The sequence below is a fragment of the Antedon bifida genome, chromosome 9 (genome assembly GCF_963402885.1).
Source record: "Antedon bifida chromosome 9, ecAntBifi1.1, whole genome shotgun sequence".
In the NCBI taxonomy this organism is placed as follows: Eukaryota; Metazoa; Echinodermata; class Crinoidea; order Comatulida; family Antedonidae; genus Antedon; species Antedon bifida.
In genome coordinates, this window is record NC_136234.1 from 10,668,469 (window position 1) to 10,693,909 (window position 25,441).

General features: G+C 33.9%; 3 protein-coding genes across 3 annotated transcripts; 2 read left to right on the plus strand and 1 right to left on the minus strand.

Annotated features, from left to right (window-relative positions):
* The first annotated feature begins 498 nt into the window (after nt 1–498).
* Nucleotides 499–7,272, plus strand: LOC144852135 (uncharacterized). The gene is made up of 9 exons (XM_078709857.1): nt 499–545; nt 1,718–2,237; nt 2,824–2,991; nt 3,244–3,484; nt 4,842–4,955; nt 5,221–5,364; nt 5,517–5,681; nt 6,245–6,295; nt 6,696–7,272. Exons 2-9 carry the CDS (start codon nt 1,728–1,730, stop codon nt 6,986–6,988), a joined length of 1,686 nt encoding a protein of 561 aa, XP_078565983.1. The 5' UTR covers nt 499–545; nt 1,718–1,727; the 3' UTR covers nt 6,989–7,272.
* Nucleotides 7,273–10,550: 3,278 nt separating this feature from the next.
* On the plus strand, nt 10,551–18,568 carry LOC144851512 (uncharacterized). Its single transcript, XM_078709019.1, has 5 exons — nt 10,551–10,629; nt 11,355–11,813; nt 12,106–12,285; nt 12,537–12,951; nt 13,568–18,568. The coding sequence occupies exons 2-5, from the start codon at nt 11,361–11,363 to the stop codon at nt 17,176–17,178; spliced, it is 4,659 nt and encodes a 1,552-aa protein (XP_078565145.1). The 5' UTR covers nt 10,551–10,629; nt 11,355–11,360; the 3' UTR covers nt 17,179–18,568.
* A 3,169-nt stretch (nt 18,569–21,737) lies between these two features.
* On the minus strand, nt 21,738–23,273 carry LOC144852940 (uncharacterized). The gene has a single exon (XM_078710996.1). It carries the CDS (start codon nt 23,271–23,273, stop codon nt 21,741–21,743), a length of 1,533 nt encoding a protein of 510 aa, XP_078567122.1. The 3' UTR covers nt 21,738–21,740.
* Between the last annotated feature and the right edge of the window lie 2,168 nt (nt 23,274–25,441).

The window sequence follows — 25,441 nt, forward strand, 5'->3', positions numbered from 1 at the left end:
TTGGCGGAGATAAATTATTTTTAAAATGGATTACCATATATGCTCGTTCAAGCGGATATAGGCCTACTAGCAAAATGGCCAAGGAAGTGTTATAAAAATAATTGAAATTCACATTAAAGCACTACAGAATACTAAATATAAGCCTTGTCTAATAAAAAGTCTTCGTATGAGTCGACACATAAGTCAACTGGTCGATATCAACTAAAGCCTGTACATGAAAGACACAGGGGTTAAGTTGAGGGGTATTGATGGATGCGATTTCCTTTGCCTCTAGTAAAAGTTGACTATGGTGATTAAACCCGTCCAAACCACTGTATTCAATAGCCATCATACAAACAGCGTACAACACCCATAACACATATAGAAATCATTTTCATTCATGTGTGGTTTCGTCACGCTTCATGCGTAATCATAATGGAGGTGAGAAATATTATAATGATTTTAATGTTTTCTGCATCGCCTACCACGGAAAGAATAATAGTACAGTAGGCAGGCGGAGATACGATAATTGAATCATACCTCAAGACAATTCATAATAACGACAGGTATGTTATTTCATAACCAGTAATGTTCAAACTTAAAGTTTCCACACATTATTGTGGTAAAGTACGGTAGTCTAGACTAATAGTATACCACCGTTCGAATGTACATAGGCCTACTTCCAGAAATTGTCAAATGATGATTCAATCCAATGCATTATATACATAGACATATTTACTTTATACATATATTCGAACAAATCCTGTTTTCGCACTGTAGGCCTACTATTGGCCCGGACCTTAGTGATGTAAAGTTCTGCTAATTATGATTAATTTTAAACACTAGAGGTCGTGCCCACAGATGGTTCTCGAATAAACAATAATTTCAGCGGAAAAAAAAATGGCGATTTCAAATGTACGTACCGCAGGACTATAATACTTTTGAATAAACGTATTATTAAATCTATCAAAATAGTATTTTTTAAAGAAAATCGGATTGTCTTCAACATTACGATACTGTACTCGAGCTGTCTAACCCGTTTTCAGCTATTAAAAACAATTATCATAGAAGCAGATAGGTAAATGCGAAGCATCCTCGTATTAATGTGTGCGTGTATTTTTTATCAGGTGGTTAAAATCAGTACCGAAAGTATGAACCAACTTTATACACCATCGAGTAAATATTCTAGAAGTAACGCGTGATTTACCGAATGTAAATTGCCCTTATGTAAATTTATATATAATAATTTATTTATATTGCTAAATCATTGAAATCAGCAACAATACACGGTGCTCTCTTATTATACTTAGGTCAATTACTCTTTAGCATTGATACATGATGAAAGGGACCATAATGCAATTCACTGTACACATTGCTGAATCGGTTTCCGGTTCAGCGTTGGATCCAAGAATATTTTATTTGGCCAAGTCAAAGAACAATAATTCATTTTAATATTTCAATTTATTTCATGAATATACTCACAATGTCAGCATATTACATACAAAGAGAACAAGGTACATGATTTGAAATTAGAAATTTCAAAACAGAGATGAACATTTTAAGAGCCAGTACATAACACTGATATTAGCAGTATGTTATGTTACTGTTTTATATATAGTATATCGTCATTTAAGGCAATGTTTCCATCAAATAATTTAACTTTGCCTTCCATCACTGAAATATGTTTTGTTTAGATTACTAGCCCCAATAGCTTGCTAATTATTGATCATTTCCACAGAAACTCTTAAATGGCGGATATAGACAAAGATAATTTCATAAGATGTCACGCTGCCATCCAAGTCTTATGTTCCAATGCAATTCCTTGTATACAAGATACACTGGATCAATGGCATCATGGAATACAGACACCATCTTGTACAAGTCCATCAGAATGTCCTTCGAAAAAGAAACCTACAGGAAAAAATAAATCTTGTCCGGCTTGTGTTGAATGGGGTAAGGAAATAGAGAAGGCTTGGTATGTACCGCCTTCGAAAGAACCCCCTAAGCCAAACAAGGCTGCAGATGGGAATATTGATAAAACAAAGAAGAAGGATAATATACCTTGGCAGAATGTCAATCCAACGCTTTTAGGTAATAGAAATCCAGTTGAATCGGCGAAAGCATTTATGAACCATCTACTAGAAGGTGAAGATTATAAGAATCTTGGAGACTTCGATGCAGCAAGCATCTTGAAGTTTATGATGCGGTTCAAAGATTTCCATAAGGAAGACACCAACTACTATGAACTTATTAAAGAGGTGAGAACTCAATACTTAAGAGAAATCTTAATACTGAAGACAAAATATTTTCATCCTAAAATCTCCATTCTAAATCCTCATTTCAATCCTCATTTTAACAATGTAAGCAGACAGAATGTTTTCCAAAAACGAAACCTATTAATATCAAATAATAAATTAGTCGCTGCTACTAGTACTACATGGGTAAGTAAAGTAATAAAACGTAAAGCCTACCAACATATTTTTTCTTATGTCATCGATTCGGCCCACTTTTAATTTCCATATACATAACATTGTTATATTTTGTACTCAATTTTCTTTCTAATAATACATATTTTTCCTTTTTAATATTGTTTCGTTATCATCTGTTCATCTCTTTACATTATATTATTCCTTAACACATTTTCTTTTTAATATCCAATGGTTTCTTTTTTTCATCTGTTTACATACATAATTCTACTTGTATTCCTCTATGTGTACATATCAATCTTTAACAAATTTTCCTATTAGTAGTCTTTTTTATAATCTGTTTACATACATACAAAACCATTTAAAAGACTTTTAATTATTTTGTTCGACGTTGAAAACTGATTTTGTTTCTTCGTAGGTATACGATATTCGAAATGAAATATGCCATATGAAGATCAATGATAAACTCTATGTGGATAGCGATACCATGGAGGATTACTTTAAGAAAATCATTGCCCTTGCGAATGGCATAAGAATAAAACGACCTGATCATTTTACGAAAGATTTGACATCGGAATTCAACGATGTAAGTAGATACTAGAAAAACATTATCAATATGTTTAATATAATTTAATATAACCCTTATAGCTATGCCGGTGGCATGTAGAACATAAATATAAAGAAACCAGTGATTTTGTTTACTTAATTTGAACTGAAACACGTTTTTGAGAGTGATCTGTGTTTGGAACACGTGGACGAGAATACAATGTCATCTGTTTATGAATCGTATATAATAAGTTATTTACCCTAACAACAACATTATTCGGTTTTATTTTAGATCAAATTGAAACCAATTACTTCAGACATGAAAAGAGACGCACTCAAACCATTCAGTGAAGCAAAGAAATGTGCAATACTTCAAAATATGCAAGAGGAGCAACGCGAAACAAATCAGCGTTTAGAAGAATCAATGAAAGTCAATAATGAAAAGACAAGCAAAATTCTCAAAATAGTAGAGAAATCCAATACTGTATCTGCCGAAACACAAAGAGGTTTTGAAAAGGAAAACAATGCAAAAGGTATGTCAACATAGCTGAGCTATTAATAAAAATATAATAAAAGGACCTTTTTAGATACAAATTCAAATTCATTTATTTTTCACAATTCACAATTACATTTTTACAATATTTAATAGTAGGACCTATACCAAAAGAAGCGAGTGCTTGTCAATTTGGTAACCATTTAAATGCATTTAAATGTACGGTACATATATGCCAGACAACATTCAACAACAATTATGCCCAAAAAAAGTAAACAACATGGGTCGCCAATGGCCCATCAGCACCTTCGGTGGAGCACTCCCCTGTGGGGAAACGCGGAAACTTACCCTCTACTTTAATAGTGACGCACAAGCGCGACCACCAATCAAAGTGACCACCACACGTGAGGTATAAAAGGACAAAAAACATGATGAACCCTGTTTGTAGGCATATAATAGGCCTATTTTTTGTTTATTTTCTTCTCTTTTTTAGTATTATTTACAAATAAGAAAAAAGCGTGGTTCTGAAAATCCATAATTTTATTAATTGAAATCGTACTTTTATGAATTGAATTGGAACAGCATCTTTTTTTGTAATATATGTATTCGGTCCTCTACAAATATGAGCAACATATCGGATATAATACTGAATCTCTTTCAACGGCGATGCTCCAACAATTTCACATACCCTATTCATAGGTTTATTTTTCTTACCCTTTGTGTAAAATCTTCCCCAATCCCAACATTCTTGTCTCTTTAATTTATCTATAGTGGTTTGTTTTTCTCTAGTACTCATCCTTTATCTTTATAGCTAAGAAATGTTACCAAAGTTGGCCGTAGAGTAGATTTTGTGTTAGCTTACTGTTTATGCTTAATGCGTTAGCTGTAATGTAAAGATTGTTATAGAATGCTTTAGTTTGGCATCGCAGTCCATCCAGGATTCATCCAGTGTTTTTTTTTTTTGGTTTAGGAACGTTATAACAAATTCAATTATTTCTTCTACTCTGTACTTCGATTTTGTCTAGTTTTTTTTAGTCGCGTGCAAACGCGAGTCTACAGCTCACTATGTCGGTCGGTTGGTTGGTCGGTAAACACTAACTCAAATTTGAGAACGCGACTGCAGCCATGTATATGGCCTTGTTTTTGCACTGGATAGATCAACTCTCGTAAGGTTTCATTTACAGTTACTGCAGTATTCAATTAGTTTTAATTTCCCAAGTGGACAAATAAATTAAATTAATTGAATTCTTAATCCAATCAGATTTCTTGACTTCTTTTTTTATTTTTAAAATATTTAAATGCTGTGGTCGTAGTTTGAGGGCAAATTTGTGGTGAATGTTATTTCTGTTTGGCAGTATAAAATATTAATTACATAACAATGTTTTTCTCTGCTGCAGTTCACTTAATACATGCTGGTGAAAATAAGCAATTCTTGAATGGTTTAAGGGATGCTGTGGAAGATGAAGTTAACCCAGAAAAAAGCTGTGAGTTCAGACGATACTACAGACCAGGTATTACTGAAGTTCTCTTTAGTTTATTTGATCTTATTATCAACTCCCCTAATACCGGACACCCTTAGGCTGGCCTAATGACTGTTTTCGTTTGGCATTCTGAATGTGTGTTTAATGGTAAAAAAGAATCTGCGACCTTGTAGACCTAAAGAAAAGTCTGTTTTGGAAGAGTTGACTGTATTGTACCACAACAAACTCTCTCCCCTGCTGGGTATCTTATTGTCCAAGTGGAAATTGATATAATGGGTTTTTTTTTTAATCTAAGGAAGCAAAATAGTAGAGCAAATTTTCAGCGATTTGAAGGCTTTTGTTGAGAGTAAAAATCAAGATAAATGCATGGTGATTATAAGTAGTTACCTTATTGATGCATTGAATGAATCTCAGGCAGACATGGACAAAATTAAGAAACGTAAGTTTTAGTTTTAAAAGGATAAGCATTGACAAACTGAATTAGGACAAATAGAGAACAGAAGAAAGTTCGGACATTCATTGCATTTCAGATAAAATGTTATTGCTCTTGAATGTTTAATATGTTTGTCCTTTATTATTTTTATTTTATAGTACTCCTTCAGGACTATGCTACACAAAATATTGTTCTTCTTGAGATGACCAGTAACAACATCTTCTCTGGTCATTCTTTTGCTACAATCAAAGTGAAATACGATGAAGATTTACAAGCAATTGCAAAGGAATCATTTTCTATATGGTGTGGAGGTAGAACACAAGGTATATAAGCAGTGATTTGATGCACCACTATATTATTAAAAAATACAGAATTAGCATTGATCCTACTTTATATAGACCAGTTGCGATGTTAAATTTATATAAATATAGGATATTACTAAACCTGAGAAGGTTAAAAATCGTACAACCCACAGCTCCGAAAGATTCATACAAACATCTTTTAAGTTGTGTAAATCTTGGTTTATCTTGGAGTTTTACTCATATTGGGTGCTTCTACCCAGGAACATAGTGAGTACATGGGGTCTATAAATACCAATGTACCGACCCAACACTTTACTCATATTTGGTGCTTCCACCCAGGAACATTGTGAGTAGGCCTATCTGGGGTCTATAAATACCAATCTACCCATCCAACACTTTATTGAGTGCTAACCAAACATCAGTAGCCTACATGGGGTATAAATACTAATCTACCAACCCTACGCTTTACTCACATTGGGTTTTCCACCCAGGAATATAGTGGGTACTAGGGATGATCTATGCATTTTAATTTACTTAGTAAACCAACACTACTTGTTCTGCCAGCATGTTCATTTTCTTTGCAGGCCCCACCGTATTACCATCTGCCCATAATAATCAGAGAACAAACAGACAAGGTAAATTGTTCACCCTTTTTAAATTTTCTTTTTATCATCGTTATTATCTAATAAATCACAGTTATTGTATGTTTGGTAAACATCAGAATCTAGAGAATCTTCAAATAAAGGTTAGTAAATTATTCAAGCTTTGTCACTTAATCCCCTAGCTTATTTATTTGTATTCACTGTAAAGAAGATAACCTGTGCAGATTCTTCTTTAATGGGTCCTATATAAATTCAAACAAAATAAATGTACAGTATACAACAATATAAAAACATTGAAATACATTACACAATATGTATGTATGTGTAGTCACTCAATCCGTAGTTCATCTATGTTGTCACTTCATCTGTAGCTTTGATAATCATGTTGTTAAAATTAATTTAACAGTAGTCATGAATTTCTTTATTACATCAGGTTTTAAACTGGCTGATTTGGATATTGGATGTCGGACAGAACTGATAGATAAGCTGGATCTACCGATTTCTTCCGTAAAGGATTGGCGTCATTTGGCTAGTCATTATCGTGTACCTAATACAAAGATTGAAGTGTGGCGCGGTAAAATGCCTTTCATGAGTGCATCTAATTCGCTTTTCGAGTGGTTGGGAACAACGCAGCCAGATTTAACTGTTTCACAATTCAAGAATGACCTGCATGCCTTTGAAAGAAAGGATGCCGTAAAAATCTTGGAGAATCATGGCTACAAATAAAGTTGTTATTATTAAACTTTCTTTGTCATCACAATCAATATTATCATAAAACTAGAACGGCACTTCGACAGTGCATACCTCCGCCTATTGTAAAATTCCCCTACATAAGGTTTCTCTGGAAAATGTATACAGTATTTATTTTTGTTATGTTTGTGTCTTAATGCTGTTTGGGATTAGGCTAATTTTACTACTACCATGTGAATGCGAGTATGGTGTAATAGTTATGTATCCAGCCTTTTACAGTTGAGATCCCTGTTCAATTCCTACTGAGGACATGTTTTTCATCATCATTGTTTTTTTAAATAATATTTATTATTATTTTTTTAATTATTATATTCATTCATTCATCTGATTTTGATCATCTGATTTTGATCATCTCCCTAAGCTGGTGCTTAACCATGCAGGGCCGTACCACTTACTGAGATGTAAATTTTAAAGAATGAAATTAAAAATTACACATATGCTGGCATTAAAAACATACTAAAGGTATAGATGTATCACCTGTTTTACATGGACCTGTTTATAGAAAATAAAAGGTTAAAACATGCATACAGAATTCTTTAAAACTTGTAAAAACAGTAAAAAACAAATTAAGTAAAAAATATATGTACATTTAGTATAATAGACGAGCCTGTCAAAACGGCAGAAACAAGCGGATGAATTAAAAAGAAAATTGAATTTGAGTTTACTTGTTACGTTAAGACTGCTCAGTACCAGCTCGCCGGCTTTTGAAAATTATCTCCTATCTTTTAAGATTAGAAGGTCTGAAAATAATACTAAAACGTGGTCCAGAATGTTGATCCTGCCTCCATTTAATGGAGTGGTCCTTGACCACATATCTATCTGTGTGTTCAATTTAGCAAAGATCTGGCAATAACTTTTTGAGTAATGCTGCTAACAAACAAACAGTGCACACGCGATCAACTACATAAACATAGTTTCAATTCAATTCAATTCATTTATTTTCCAGAAGACATAAAATACAATCACTATGTGGGTACTCTCCTTCTGGTACAGACAAAAACAACAAGTTAACAGCAAAAGACATTAAATAAGGCAGGGAAAACTTAGAGGAACCAAAAAGGCACAAATCAGTCTTCACTTCAATAGGGAGGGTATCCTCACAACCTCGGAAAAGAAATAAAAGCAGAGTGGTAAAATGCATTGGTACGAGAACCCAAATGCCTAAAAACTAATTTATAATTTCTACGAGAAACTGGTGTGGGCAACAATGCACCATCAACCAGAAAATCTACGTAAAGACAAATTTAACTTAAAGAAATTGAAGTCTATGGTACAACCGGGGTAGTTTGAGGAAGGTAAGTCGGGCTTCGTAAGATGGACGGAGGGAATATATAGTTTGGAAATTGCCTGGAAAACATGATCTAGTGAAACGTCTTTGGATAGATTCGATTTGGTTGATGGTACATTGTTGATGTGGTAACCACACGGGAGCTGCATATTCAACGATTGGCCTTACTATTGTTGTGAAAAGTTTTAAAAGAACAAGGTGGTCATTGGTCTTAATACAACGTTTAATAAAAACCCACAAGTCTGTTACATTTAATAACAGATTGGGATATATGCTGGTTCTTTTTTAAATCCGACGTTAAAGTAACTTCAAGGTATTTATAGTGGGAAACTGTTTCGATTTGATTATTAAGGATGAAATATTGGAAAGAGTTGTGGTTTTTCGAGCGGGTTTCGGAACTTCTTATTATTCAAAAATACAAACAACTATGACGTGTTCGTTTTCAGATCCATGGTAAAGGATAGTGTAATGAAAGCAACAGTATCTATATATTAATTTACGTAATGGAAAAGTTCGCGTTACTTTAGAATGTTTATTCGATGGTATAGGCCTATAAAGTTGGTTCATACTTTCGGTACTGATTTTAACCACCTGATGTAACCCTGTTAAGTTGACTCCACTTAATTATTTAGCTTCAACGATTTGCTCCAACTAGGGATGTTTTCCGATCGTTGCATACACTGTCTAATAAATGTCCATGCTGAAAAATACCCGCACACAATAATACGAGGATGCTTCGCATTTACCTATCTCCTTCTATGATAATTGTTTTTAATACCTGAAAAACAGCTCGAGTACAGCATCATAATATTGAAGACAAACCAACATTTCTTTAAAAATACTATTTCAACATATTTAATATACGTTTGTACACACGTATTGCTTGGCGATGAATGAAACATTCCAATCTCTCAGTCTCCATAATTATTTGGTATAACACAAGTAGGTAGGCCTAAATATATGGGCTCTTGGGGATAAACTATCTGTGGGCACGACCAAGAGGTTATGCGAGCGTGCCTTTGTAGCTCATACCAATTGTCAGTTTATGTTGTTATAACTTGGCAAATAGTGCACTTTTGACTGTGACAAGTATGTATATAATTTCAAGATAGGCTATAGCAAACTAGTTGATTAAATCATAAAGTTATTCTTTATATCCTTTAGTATAATTGTATCATCTAATATGACATTTATAATGATTAATATTTAATATATATTAAATATTTATTTAACTGCATGAGACGGTAATTGTTTACAAATGATTCGACGATAGACTCAGAAATCAGTTGTCACAAACTTGAGATACTTTACAAAGAATATCTCAAAAAATAAAGATAGATCTGTTGCGTTGTAAATAATATTGCCTTGGGGTTTAATGACTGTTGAAATCATGTCAAGCTATAATTTGTCTCTTTTTGACATTTTTTTTATTCTTGTTAAAAAACCATTTGTGAATTATAGAGTAAACACATTTTAATTAATTAACAATTTATTGTTTCCATTATATTAAAGATACCGTATATAGTCACCCTGAAAAAATAATTGTTAAATGTTGTTGTTGTTTGTTGTTGAATATTCTATATGCCATTGAATATGTCACATAATAGTTATTCACTTTGTCCAAAAATTGGATCGCCAAAAAAATAACTGTAATTTTAAAAATATTCAAGTTGTCTGTTAGACAATGGGGTTTTGGTTAAATTTAACCTTTTATTTTGTTTTTTTTATAAGTAACATTATTTTTGTTTTTTTTCTCATGGAAGTGAATAACTTCATTAAAACTGTAAAGTGGCTTATTCAAAGTCTGCTTTTTAAAATCTTTATTTTTCATGATTTTGTGGGACAATACATCCTTAAACTAAATCTTGCCTATTTGATATTTGATCTCTAGTGAAAATATGAGATCACGCACGTGCATTCACCACCAGTCTTAAAACTAAAAGTGAGGGAAGAATCTTTGTACTGCCATACAAATTGTCATTAGAAATTTATAAAAAGAAGATAGTAAATACACGGCCTGAGTTGTCGTCTCTAATTAGTAGTCATTTGAAAGGTTGACGGAAAGAAAGAACCCACTCAAAACCCAGTTACAACTGACTGCTGGGCAAAGACTTCGTATTTATTGAACTTCATAATCCATATAAACCATTTCCATTCATTTCTGGTTTCGTTACGCTTCGTGCGTAATCACAAGTAGAGGAATATGTATAATGAATAATTCATGTTTTCTGTATTGCCTATCACGGAAAGAATAATATAGGCCTACAGCAGGCAGGCGGAGATACGATAATTCACATAAATGTATGAATAGGAATTCATATAACGACAGGTATGTTGCATTGTGTAAACATACATTTTCAAGCTTCATTGTAGTAAAGTACGATAGACTATATAGCTTTCTATTCACATTCTGAGGGCGATAATTGTTAGATTAAAATTACAAAAATTTTCAAAAATGGCGATTAAAGACACGGGATTATAATATAATACTTATATTTACTTTAGGCATACATATACTAGAACAAACCCCATTTCGGACTGTTAGTGGTTGCCTACCATTGATAGTAATTGATGTAAAGGGCCGCTGATTTTGATTCATTTTATAGAAATAATATGCGCTATATAATAAGTGTTAATGTGAACTAAATTAATATACGTGTACATAACCAACATACCCTCTCGCTAGGTTTAATTACCCTCTAGCAATGAAGGGGACCACAATGCAATTCATTGTATGCAGCTAGGTTTGCTTAACCGATTTACGGTGCATCCAATCAGAATGTTTCTAATTGTGTCCGGGATAAAAATAACAACTTATTGTTATGAATCAAGCAAAGTACACACAAGTCCAACAAAGTAGGAATGAGAATAAGATTTCAAATGATATTTTAAAAACAGGGACTAACGATTTGCGAGGCAGTACGTAAAGATAAAATATACATTCAGTTGAAATAGAGCTTATCAAAATAGTGTTTTATATAAAATAATTTATCTTTGCTTCCAGTGAAACAATTTGTTTAGATTATAGTAGCTATATTATTGACTATCCCATAGAAATCCATGGCAGACATAGACCAGGATAATTACACAAGATGCCATATTGCCATGCAAGTCTTATGTTCCACTGCAGTTTCTTGTATCGAAGAGACACTGAAACAATGGCACCAAGGACGGGAAATACTTCCATCTTGTAGAAGTCCATCGGGTTGTCCTTCGAAAGGAAAGCCTAAGCCAAACAAGGGATCATGTCCAGATTGTGTTCAATGGGGTAAGGCTGTAGAGGGGGCTTTGTATAACAAATATGAGGCATCTTCAATACCTTGGAAGAATGTTAACCCAACGCTTCTTGGTAGAGATCCAGTTGAATTGGCGAAAGCATTTATGCTCCGTCTCCCACAGGATCAGGTTTATAGAAGTATTGGAGACTTTGATGTAGCAAGCATATTGATGATTATGAAGAGATTCAACGATTTCCACAAGGGAGATATCCCATGTCATGACCTTATTAAAAAGGTGAGAACTAGAATCAGGGAGGTATAAACATATTATTATTTTTTATACATCCCTGCTAGAATATTGGCGAAACCCCATTCCAAATTATTTTCAATTCAATAAGATGTTATTTGGAAATAATTTTTTAAAAATAACTAATGTCAATATTCATACAAGCCGACGGCAAAACACTGTTTAAAACAGAAAATGCTTTAGGTAAGCAAACAATTACCATCGGAATAGTCCTACCAGCAAAATAACCTTGTAATAGATTTGTAGTAGATCGAAGTGCAATTATTTTTTATTTTGATAGGTAAGCGATATTCGTAATTCACTATCCCACATGAAGATCAGTGGGAATCTGTATGTCGATAGCACTACTCTTACCGATTACTTCAGGACAATCATTGCCCTCGTAAATAACCTAGGCAGAATTCAACCCAGTCACTTTACTCAACAATGTACGCAAGATTTGAAATCGGAATTAAACGACGTAAGTTAGGTATATAATATAGATAGTCCTATAAGCATCAGTCCATAGCTATTTGCATATAAAAATAGTCAGTTTGAATATAAAAATAAATTTCATGTTTTTGTACTCTCAAGTTTACCTTGAATTGAAACTGTTAACACGTTCTTGATTTGTGTTTGTGTAAGAGTAGCATGAAACTTTAATTGTGTAATTCTGTACAGTATGTTAATTATCCTAATAAGAAATATTACCTATTTTGTCAATTCTTTCAGATTCTAATTAAACCAATTACAACCTATATGAAAACAGAAGCTTTCAAACCATTTAGTCAGGCAATGGAAGAGGTAGTACGTCAAACCATTCAAGAAAATTATCAAGAAATGAGGGAGGAGTGGAAATCGTTACCTCAGACAGTACAAGCGAATCTGAATCCACAACTAGAAAATCTGGTGGCAGCAACTGAACAGATTCCAAGTTTTGTTGAACAGTCAATTGGTTGTCAAATCGAAGCTTTGAGTGTACAGACAAGCAAAATTCCCAAAGTAGTACAGGAATCGTTGAAAGCTCAGCTTGAAGCTGTATCAGATGAGACACGAAGAGGGTTGAAGCGTGTAAGCAGTGAAGTATCTGATCTTGCTTCGAGTCTTAAGCGAAAGGCAACAGAGGAGAAACAAAGTGAAGCAAAAGGTACACAAAAGTAGTTTAAACTGCAAGAATTTAGGCATATTTTACTTGTACACATATTTAATAATGTTACATAATGACTATAGCAAATTTAAAATCATATTTAAAAAGATTAACAATTATACAATTAAATAATGTACATGCTAATGAAAACATCAATGTTTTTGTTATAAATTATTGCAGACGAGCATTCAACTATATTACTACTGTTACATTTTATTAGGAAAATCACATTATAGATATACAGTAGTAGGCAAAACTCAATATTTCATTCCGGAGAGGAAATTCATTTGTAAATCTTCAATTCTGTATCAGGTCAAAAACGATAACATTTATAATTAGAGACTTAAATTGCATTTGGTATTGAATGAGTCGATTGGATGCAGTAGCCTTTGGGACACCCTGTGTTTCGAAAGATCTAAAATACTTTTAGATATTTAGTACAATATATAGAAAATCTTTTTATTTCAATGTAGATCTTCTACAGATGTAGTCTTTTTAGTCTGGGAAAGAAAATTACTAAAATAAATATGAAATAATTTGTCACACACAAAACAACCACCACATATTTATTATCTAACATTATTGTTTTATCTTCCAACTTTATTCTATACTGTAGGGAAGTTATTTGATCCACCAGTGTGCAGAACACAGCTCATGCTAGAGTACAGAGAATCACGAGGCAAGGTGCCGTTACTTCCAGGAATGCCAGAAGAATGTGCCAACATTGATGACATTTATGTAGACATGGAACTCCTTCAAGATCTAAAGACTTCTTCAGGTAAAGCAGAACGCCAACTGAATTCCCACGAAGAACTTTTAGTGTTGAAAGATGATAATGGGTTTCCATTAAATCGTATTCTTGTAAGGGGTGGTCCGGGAGCCGGGAAAAGTACAACCGTATCCAAGTTAGCTTATGACTGGGCAACACATTCGGAAAAACCATGCTTTTCTAAGTATCAGTTACTGTTTGCACTTGATTTGCGAGAAATAAAGTCAGACATGGACATCATCGATGCAATACAAGACCAACTCCTTCCCAAAGTATATAGACAAGGTTTGGAGTCATATATTGAGTCACAAGCAAGTTCTGTAGTTTATTTATTTGACGGTTACGATGAAGCTTCAAAAGTGCTTCAACATAAGGATATAAAAAACATGTTGTCAAATAAATGGCTACAAGAAAGCCCGGTTATTGTGACTACGAGGCCTCATAAAATTGCAGAGTACATCAGATGTTACGGAATGTGTACCCACGTGCAGCTGCTGCCATTTTCATTTGATCATATAGCAGAATATGTATGTCGCTTTTTCCAAATCCTTCCTTACATCGACTACGTGATGTTAGAGCTAGAGAAGAATGACCAAGACATAGAGGTTATAGATAGCATCGACAACAAAAAGTATTTTGAATTAGTAGAGCATGAAGTATATGACGACCTCGATGAGGATGAGGAGCAGGATGATGACGAGGACAGCAATAATGAAGAAGAACAAGATGACGATGATGATGAGGACAACGATGAAGCCGGGAAAGAAGAGGAAGTTAAATCAGCATCTGAAAATGATAATAATATATCTAACGATAAGAAAGCAAACAAGAACGACCAAGTGTACGATGACATCCAAAAAACGAAAACACATCCGTACCTGTCAGTAGTAGCAGATGACAAGCCCGGCACAAGTGATGACGATATGCTTCAACAAAGCAAAGAAATCGAACCACCTCCTAAATTCAAAGAAAAAGTAGTAGATGATGCAATCCTTTTACTTAAGCAGATAGAAGTTTCTCCTAATATTGCAAGCTTATCAGAAATCCCAGCGATGTTAACAATGATATGTCTGCTGTGGGGAGCGACACGTGAATTACCTGACACAATGACGAACCTTTACGAAGAAGCAACACTCTACCTTGCTAAGCACAAAGAAGTAAAATACGACGGTCAAGATTTGGATATCGATAAAATAAAGCAGTTTCTCAAAAGCATTCTGGTACCAATAGGGAAAGTAGCAATCACAGGGCTATTTGAAGATAGATTGACATTTCAGTCGAGTGAATTTGATTCACATTTATTAGAAAAGTCGTGTCACCTTGGACTGCTGTCAAAAGAAAGAAAAAAGTCTAAACTACAAGCAGTGGAACATATAATGTTCCTTCATAAAACATTTCAGGAGATGTGTGCTGGGGTATATCTTGGATATTTGTTTGACTCCAATAGAGAGAAGTTTGACGAATACTTGAGAAAGATCAGTACAGAACATATCAGCGATATGGCTCTGTTGTTGCGGTTTTGCTGTGGTGTAGGTACTAGAGCTTCCGAAGTAGTATTGCCACATGTTGTTCAATTATCACACATATCATTGACTCAACTCGGTGAACTTGCTTGCTTGGGAGCTGAAGATACTGAAAAAGACCCTTGGATGTTACCCTTACTGCTGCAGCTTGAATCTGGTTCAAAGGCATTAAGCAAAGATCTACAACCATTATTTCAGAATCCTGACATCAACATATTTTTAGATAGAAATATTGAAAAGCTATCTGCTTTTGATTTCTTTCTGAATAGTGAATTAAGTGCGCTAAGACAAAGTGTGATGACATCTGTTAACAAAGCATCTATTACAATCAAAAGCTCTCATAATATTCTTGATAAATCATGCACGGAGGTGGTTGTAAAAGTGTTCACAATGCTGTTGTCGTGTTTGACACAAATTCAGTCGCTGGTCTTGGATACGAGTTTTATGAATGACTTTGGTGTTCTTAGTTTTGATGAAACTAAACGACTTGCCGAAAGCTTTAGGAAACTTAAATCACTGGCTAATTTGGATATAGATGGCAATGGAAATGTGAATGCACTCATAAAGGCATTTCACACTGGAACGAGCAGCTTAACAAAAGAAAACTTAAAAGAATTGTCAGTAAATTGTTCATTTACAGTGAAGGCAATGGCTGACTTTGTTTCACATCTGTCTTTGAAATCGTTATCAATAACAGCACACACTATTTCCAAGGAGGAAACCGAACAGATATTGTACGGGGCAAAGGGTGGACAACTTCAGGAACTTGCTTTCAACGATTGCGAAATATCTGCGGATTCCTTGAAACCTCACATTCCTAATTTACATGTTCTTATTATTGTCAGTGGCCAAAAACGGCAATTACGTGAGGGAAAGCAGATTTTTGGAACATTTTCTGATATTGGAAGTAGATTAGAAGACGAGTGTTGTGTATCTGGTAACACAGCTGAAACATTGAGGACCTTGCCCTTTAAACAGCTCACACTAATATCAACTATGCTATCTCTGGGTGCTGTCCGTAGTCTGACAGAAAGTTTCAAATACACACCCTGTCTGCAATATCTGCGTCTTACAGACGCTGGATTAAATGAGAAATGCGTTGTCCTTATTGCAACATCCTTACACTACTTACCAAATCTGTTGCAAATTGATCTACAAGGCAACAGAGTCGGACATGCAGCTTGTGATTTATCTGAGAATTTTCAAAACGTGGCCAAACTTCAAATCTTGAACTTATCATACGTAGCTCTAAATGAGGAAGACATTTCAATAATATCAAAGTCACTTATTCATATTCCCAAACTACAAGAGCTTGATCTGTCTGAAAACAACACAAGTGACGCAGTAAAAGATTTATCACACAATTTTTGCAGAGTTGCCGGTTTGAAGGAATTAAGACTAACTTCCGCAAGTATGAGTGAGAAAGGGAAGCAAGAAATGTGCTCGCACATGCATCATTTATCCTTTCTTGAAAAACTAGACTTATCCTTGAATCCGGGATTTCCAATGTCGGGATTGGCAAAAGGCATTGAAAGTCTAGCAACACTTAAAGAACTTGCTTTGGATGAATGCAATCTATCTGATGATTTTCTAACAATGCTGTCATGGAGCAGATTTGGTCACTTGACCTATCTTAGTTTAGGTGGAGAGAATCAGTTATATGGTCCGGAAGGTGTAGAGTGCTTGTTCAAGAATCTTCATCATTTGGAATTTCTGGCGACGTTAATATTGACATATCAGAAAAGATGGCATGAAAGCAGCCTATTGTTTAACGAATGTTGGCACGCTTGTTCACTTGAGGAGGGAGATATGTTCTCTGACAATCGTGAATTCCTAACAAATCCAGATACACAAAACAACTTGACAATGTTACAAAGAGAAATTCGTTCGGTAAAGAAGTTCGTCAAGGAGTACACACGCATTCAAATTCAATAATATTGATGTAGATCACGATTGGACACAGTGTATTGGTAGAAATTTCATTAGGAAATATTTACCAAAAACATGTGATCTTTTCCACCAAAAACATACATTTTATTTTTTATGAAATTTGAGGAATTCAAAATATTGTTATATACTGTAGAAACTGCAATTTGTGTTAGGAGTAGTAAAAGTGCTACAACTTTTGCAATACAAGATGAACTTTCCGCTAAAAATGCTATCAAGCTTGGACAAAATTATAAACTCATACCACCAATGATATTTGTTTCAACGTTTATTATTTTCTATTGTTTTGGATATATATGTCTACAAAATTATTGTAAATGAACTAAAAGTACGAGATGAAAACGTTTATTGAGGACACTCGAATAACATGCAACTGTTAAGTGCAGACATGTTGTAGAACCGCTCCCGTCCTCTTCGGCGCCTAGCTAGTTTTTATTCTTGTCACGAATTTTAAGCATTGGCAATTAACAAAGAATACATAATGAGTGACAAAAAGGATAACAAACCTGAAAGAAAATCTCAAGAAATAAGGACATAGAAGAAACTACTAATACTACCAGTGGAATTGGAGATAAAGTTGAACAAACATTATGCAAATTAGGTAAGCTGAACAACATAGAAGAACTTTTACAAGGTGTTCTAACCAGGTTGTCTACCATAGAGGAAAAAAAAGCAATTGGAAAAGGATCAGAATTAAATTAAGGATATCACTAACCAACTCGAGGTAGGAGTTAACTCTATAATAAGCGATCTAGATAAAACTAAAAGTAAAGTTGAAAATTGTGTCAACAAGGATACACTACTGAAGCTAGAAACAAGGTTAGATGATTTGGAAAATAGATCTAGGCGAAATAATAATGTTATATGGGGTGTGTGTGGGTCTTAGAAAACTCTTTGGACTGTACTGAAGTATTTATAGATATAGTTAAATCTCTTTTAAAAATTGATAAAGAAATAGAAGTTGAACGAGCGCATCGTAGCCCTATGGGAAAATTAGCCTCTGCTGCAACCGCTACCATATCATCGCCACGTCCACGCCCTCCTTCGGTACACAGGCAAGGAACCAGTTCTTCGCTTAGCGCCGAAAGCATTGAAAGGTAAATCTTACCATGAAAACATGTTGTTTATTATTGACGATGTATCAGCTTCAGTTAGATCGGATAGGGCAAAACTGAGAGCCGTTTTATTTAAAATACGAAAAAGAGGACAGTTTGCTATAATCTCATGGACTGTCCCTGCATACATGTTAATAAAGGGTACCGATTGTAAACTAAGTGTACGCTAACGAAGCAAGTGAGACCATAAAGGTAGACTTAACAAATACTGTACTGAGATTAATTTTTGTTGAGAGAGGACTACCGTGTTGCCAATATTTGTATAGGAGAAATAAACTATTTTCTTTTAATGACGTTTTTGAAAAACTTTTTGTTTTTGTGTATTTATTTTAGTCATTGTTACAAGTTGGGCTTACGTTACATTATTTAGATATGCCATTAACCTGGTATGCAGGATCTAATAAATTCCTATCTTGAGGAGGACCATTACATTAATTTAAATAACAAAAGTGTGAAAAATGCAGTAACACCGTCTGAATTTAATGCGTCTTTCTTACAGCAATGAGTTCAACCACGCATTAACTGTAACTCACATAAACGCTCGTTCCTTTAAACATTTTTTTGGAAGAAACTCGTTTGCTCTATGAAGACACACTAGTAGGCAAATTTACAATTATTGGAGTTTCAGAAACATGGAAAATAGACAACCCAGAATTGTTCCATTTAAATTCTTATTCTTTTGAATATATTTGTCGGGAAAACAGTAGAGGTGGCGGAGTTGCTGCATAATATTCACACTTCACACAACTAAATATAAAGTTCTTCAGAATACTGAATCTTTGTTGTTAGAGGTTTCAGATGGTAATAACTCTATTAATGTAAGTGTTATTTACAGAAAGCCAAACACTAGTATACATCAATTTCATAACAGGTTAATAAATATTCTTAATTCTATCAAAATAGATAAAAATCAATGTATTCTGCTTGGAGACTTTAATATTGATCTGTCTAAATCGGACGATGATATGTCGATAGATGAATTTTCTACAGCCGTAACTTTGTAATAATTTAAATCAAATTATAACAGTTCCTACAAGGATTACGAATTCGTCATCGACAATGATCGATCATATCTATACTAATGTTGTTAGTAATTCAATACTTTCTGGTACAATCGCATATATATATCAGACCATTTACCTATCTTTGCAATATTTACTAACATAAATTATACAGATAACGTTAAGGGTAGAAACTACAAATATTTTGATGAACAAAGATTTATTGATGAACTATCTCTTATTTCGTGGGATGCAATTTACTCATGAGGTTGATGAAGCATACGAGTTATTTGTTTCATTATTTAGTGATTATCATAATATTCATGCCCCAATGGTAGAAAGATCTTTCAAAATAAAAGCAAAAAATAAACCATGGATTACCAAATCAATTAAAAAAATCAATTATTAAAAAACATAAATTGTATTCAAAGGTGATTAAATCAAGACACAAAATTAGTAAAGTAACCATATAATAGGGAGGTTTCGCAACCTTACGAATACGATAACGAAAACGGATACGTCATACATTTGTGAAACTTTTGAGCTGATCCCCATTTCATATTCGTAAAGCGTATTCGTGTTGACGAATATCGCCAGTCATATTCGTAACTACGAAACGAGTATAGTTTTTGATCTATTTTGCACATTTTGCATTTGAATTAGGAATGATTCATGATTATAATATAATTATAGATTTATTGAAAGTAATTTACTAAAGTAATTTACTAAAATGCCAGGTCAATTTTGATAAATAGCAGTTTTTAAAGTCCTCACTCGCTTTGATGTTACGCTAGGCCTAGGCAGCCAAGCACCAAGCAACACGTACCTGCGCTTCGCTCAAATTTACCGCAGTCCTATTTTGGACGCGCCTCAATATTTCGTTGCCATGCGAAACAGATTTTTTTATGGCTTACGAAAACGAATACGTGTGCGTGACGTCTAAGAAGTATAGAAATACGTTAACAAAAGTACTTAGAGGTTTCTGGATTAAAATTAAATAAGAATAAAACAAATGCTTTTTGGCTTGGCAGTTTAAGAGACTGTAAAGACACACATGGTAACATTTCTTGGACATCCACACCAATTCGGATATTAGGTATCTATGTTGGACATGATAAGGAATATTATTATCAAAGGAATTGGAAAGAAAAAGTTGATGCTTTAGAAAATACCCTAAAAACATGGGAGAAAAGACACCTCACTTTTTTTGGAAGAATTACTATTGTAAAAACATTAGCGCTCTCAAAAATTATATACAATTCCTGCATTTTACTAGTACCGGAAAAAGTAAGTAAGTTGCGGATAACCAAAAAATCGTGACGATAACAAGGGTTATCCGCCAAGTGCGAATAACCAATTATTCCATGCAAAATGAAGCTATCTAATATGGATAATAATTAAACAAACAAAACTATAGTTTAGAACATAGAGGAAACTAGAGACACTATGTTTAATAGAACATAAACCCAGTAAAAGGTATACCATTAAAATAACAATAGTTTTCATAAGGGTCATAAACATTATATTTACGTTACTCTTTACTTTAACACGATGTTAGCAGTACAGATCTTTTATTTCCTTTAATGACTCTTTAACGTAAATTGTTAGAAACTTTAATGGTTCAGATAAATGGCAATAATCTCATGTTTAATAGTGCATAGACCTTACAATAATGGTCTATAACTTCGAGTGTGAACACATTCTACAACAACATAAACTTATTGCTTGAAGAAATTCGTCTGAAAACAAATCCTGAATAATTGCTCACATAATGGTACACAGATATTTCTTAACTTATAGAAGTTTCAATTGCGTTTATGTCACATGACTTGACTTTTGCATATTGTTTTCAGACAAGAACGATGATTAATAATATAGATTTAAATAATATATAGACCATGTATAGTTTATGGAAATGCATATTGCGATGATTGATTTTATTATTGAAAGATGGATCTCGTAATGTCATCTATGCTATACTGTATATAACATATACAGTGTTTTCTGTTATAATACCGCAATTATATAGGTACAATTCAGCACTGTAAACATATTTAATTCATTTCATAGGATGGCATAATAATAATTGTCGACGTTCATAATTGTTTAACGTATATGCATGTTGCATTTCCGCATTTCAAAGTGACGAGTTCAAATCTAGTTATATATTGTTATTTATATCAAGATATCTTTATTAGTTTAAATTTATTCCTAAAATGTTCACATTTATTATGCTTTCTCCTGTGTGTGTGTGTATTCTTTGTGATCACTATTTTCAATGTAATAGTATATTCTCAAATTTCTTTGCTTCACAATTATTAAAATTTATGTTGTTTCTCCCTTGTGTGTATTCCTAAAAGTTTTTTTAGACCACCATTTCATTTAAATTTTCCACTATGTATTCATATTCATTCATCAAGTTCATATGGTTTCTCTACTGTGTGTGAATTTTTAAATGTCTTATCAAATGGCTATTTCGCTTAAATTTCTTCCCACAACGTTCACATTCAAATGGTGTCTCTCCTGTGTGTATTCTTAAATGTGTGTTCAGATTACTACTTTCAATAAATTTCTTCCCACAATGTTCACATATAAATGGTTTTTCTCCTGTGTGTATTTTTAAATGTGTGTTCAGAGTACTACTGCGATTGAATTTCTTCCCACAATGTTCACATACAAATGGTTTCTCTCCTGTGTGTATTCTTAAATGTCCTTTCAAATGGCTACCTCGGCTAAATTTCTTCCCACAATGTTCACATTCAAATGGTTTCTCTCCTGTGTGTATTCTTAAATGTCTTATCAAATTGCTTCTTTCAGTAAATTTCTTCCCACAATGTTCACATTCATATGGTTTCTCTCCTGTGTGTATTCTTAAATGTGTTTTCAAACTCCCAATCTGGTTGAAATTCTTCCCACAATGTTCACATTCAAATGGTTTCTCTCCTGTGTGTATTCTTGAATGTATTCTCAGATTACTATATTGAAAAAATTTCTTCCCACAATGTACACATTCAAATGGTTTCTCTCCTGTGTGCATTCTTAAATGTATTTTCAGACCACTATATTGAATAAATTTCTTCCCACAATGTACACATTCATATGGTGTCTCTCCTGTGTGTATTCTCAAATGTGTGTTCAGAATACTACTGCGAGTAAATTTCTTCCCACAATGTTCACATTCATGTGGTTTCTCTCCTGTGTGTATTCTTAAATGTGTTTTCAAACTCCCAATCTGGTTGAATTTCTTCCCACAATGTTCACATTCATAAGGTGTCTCTCCTGTGTGTATTCTCAAATGTGTGTTCAGAATACTACTGCGAGTAAATTTCTTCCCACAATGTTCACATTCATGTGGTTTCTCTCCTGTGTGTATTCCTAAATGTGTTTTCAAACTCCCAATGTGGTTGAATTTCTTCCCACAATGTTCACATTCATATGATGTCTCTCCTGTGTGTATTCTCAAATGTGTGTTCAGAGTACTACTGTGAGTAAATTTCTTCCCACAATGTTCACATTCATGTGGTTTCTCTCCTGTGTGTATTCTTAAATGTGTGTTCAGAGAACTACTGCCAGTAAATTTCTTCCCACAATGTTCACATTCATGTGGTTTCTCTCCTGTGTGTATTCTTAAATGTCCTTTCAAATTGCTACCTTGACCATATATTCCACAATGTCGACGTGCAGCAGGCATATGTTTAGTGACGTGTGTTTTTAAATGTTTTTCCAAAATTTCCTTGCAATGGAATTCTTTTGCGCAATGTCTACACTGGTATTCTTCTCTGCCTTCCTGTAACAGTAACCCATTACTGTGTGTTTGGTTATGTAGCTCAAAATCATCTTCTTCGAAAAATATCTCTCTACAATGTTCACATTTAATTTTTTTACTGCATATATTATGTATACCTAAATGTATCTTCAAGTCAGCGAAGTCAAATTTTTCCCCACAATGTTCACATTTATACTTCATGATTTCTTTAAACTTCCACCAAACGAAAAGAGGTTGTATACAGTACAATATCCAGAAATAAATATCTTCCCTTGGTTCTGGCTAGCTACCTAATGTATTATTATACAGCAGCAGCTAAAGGAATAATAGATTTGGATAGAAAAAATTCAAGTTTTGTTTACATAAAAATGACAAAAGGAGTATTATATTATACAATTTACTAGCTGGAAAATCCTACTTTACAGAATTGATTAATAATGTAAAACATAAATATATTAATTATAAAAATATTAATTATATATTAATTAATTTGAAACGAACTGCTTGATATGCAGATGTCCTAACCATTCGACCACTTAGGCTTTCATGGTATTGTTCAAACTCGATTGGATAGCGACTCTTTAACATTCTCTGCGTGGTACGGCGAAACAGCACTAGTCCCTCCATTTTACTCACGCTCACCAGAGATCAAATTGATACGCCCTCATCTTTCAGTATTTATTCACGAAGCGGGATCTCCGAAGAGAACAAATTCTAAACCGCCCTGTGATATACTGAAATTTTATTAATTAATTTGAAACGATGAGATGAGAAAATCTGTGAAAATGAGAAAAAGCCGTCCCAACCGAGATTTGAACCCTGAACATTCTGCTTGATACGATGTCCTAACCATTAGACCACTGGGGCTTTCATGGTATTGTTCAAACTCGATTGGATAGCGACTCTTTAAGTTTTAACACTCTCGGCGTTTAACACTCAAGTTTTGCAAGATTTGCCGCAAAGGTGACTGCCCAAATTTTGGCTGTCATGAGAGTTAATTTCACTCTTAAATTTGGATCTGATTAATATAATTATCAAGAAGGTTGGAATGGAAGGTCTACGAAATGCAATAATGGATGGTTCCGGAAAACCAGTCCTGAGACGTTTTGGTGGACTGTCGAATGGGCATATGTTTCTCAATAATAGCCCGTAATGGAGGCAATCTAGAGTGATAGGTTGTGACCAATGGCACTCTAGTCGAATTTGGCTGACGTGGTTGGACGTCAGTGTCTGAAATCGAGGAATATCTTTTCCTTTCTTTATAGCAGTTTTGGTGTATTCCTTCTTGTAATTTCTATTAATGCTTGACTGTTTTTAGTACAGTGTCGGGGATAAAAATGCTAGGGAGCAGGTACATATTTTTATCCGTGGGTATACGGAATAGCTCGGTTTGAGTGTACAATTTCCTATGGTCACTATAGTGTCCAAAAAGTCAACGCTACTAGTGGATTTAGTACCTGTAAATTTGATAGTTGGTGGGTGGGCTATTCAGAAGAGTACAGATTATCTTCACCGTAGGTCCAAATCATGAAGATATCGTCAATGTATCTAAACCAAACAAGTAGTTTATTAGGTTTTCGGGACAGAAAATTGGCATCAATCAAATTGTCGTTTGTCCCATAAATAAATTTGCAAAAGATGGCGCCATTTTTGTGCCCATTACTGTGCCATGAAATTGAAATTCAATGTTTACAAAATATCTTTAAATAGTGTTTTAATCAAGTACAGGTATAATTATTCCGTATAATAGGTGTGGATTCTTTATCATTGTGACGTGCTGTTTCTGGCTAATATTCCTATGCTAATCATCTAAAGCAAGGGGTCATTTATCTAAAGAGGTCAAGTTATGGTAATATGCATGCTCGGCTGTACCTACAAGTTCATATGAATGTGGGTTAGTCATAACTCATATAGTCCTATTCTTTACTTGCTGACAAAGTGCAACAAGGCATGCGAGGGAAGCTGACCATTTGTGCGAGGTTTACAATTTCCCAAAATTGCCAAGTGCGAGGCATATCTTAGCGTGCTATACTACCCAATAATGATATATGGCTATGAGGGTACTCCCGTTTGGAAATAACATTCCTAGTGGTTTGCTTTATATTTCAAATATGGCAGCACAGTAAACTGTAATTCGAAACTTCAAATAAACTGTGAATATACTGACTGTCAGAAACGCATACACCTAAAATGTCACATAAAGAAAAAAAAAATACACCTAAAATGTCAACTCTCTTGTTTTGGCAGTGAGAATTCCGTATTGTTGTACTGTAATTCCATTTTGTGTAATAAAGTTATCATGTTGTTTATTTTCATGATTGCTTATTTCATTCAAGTCATATCCTATCAAATTATTTGCGTTCACTTTT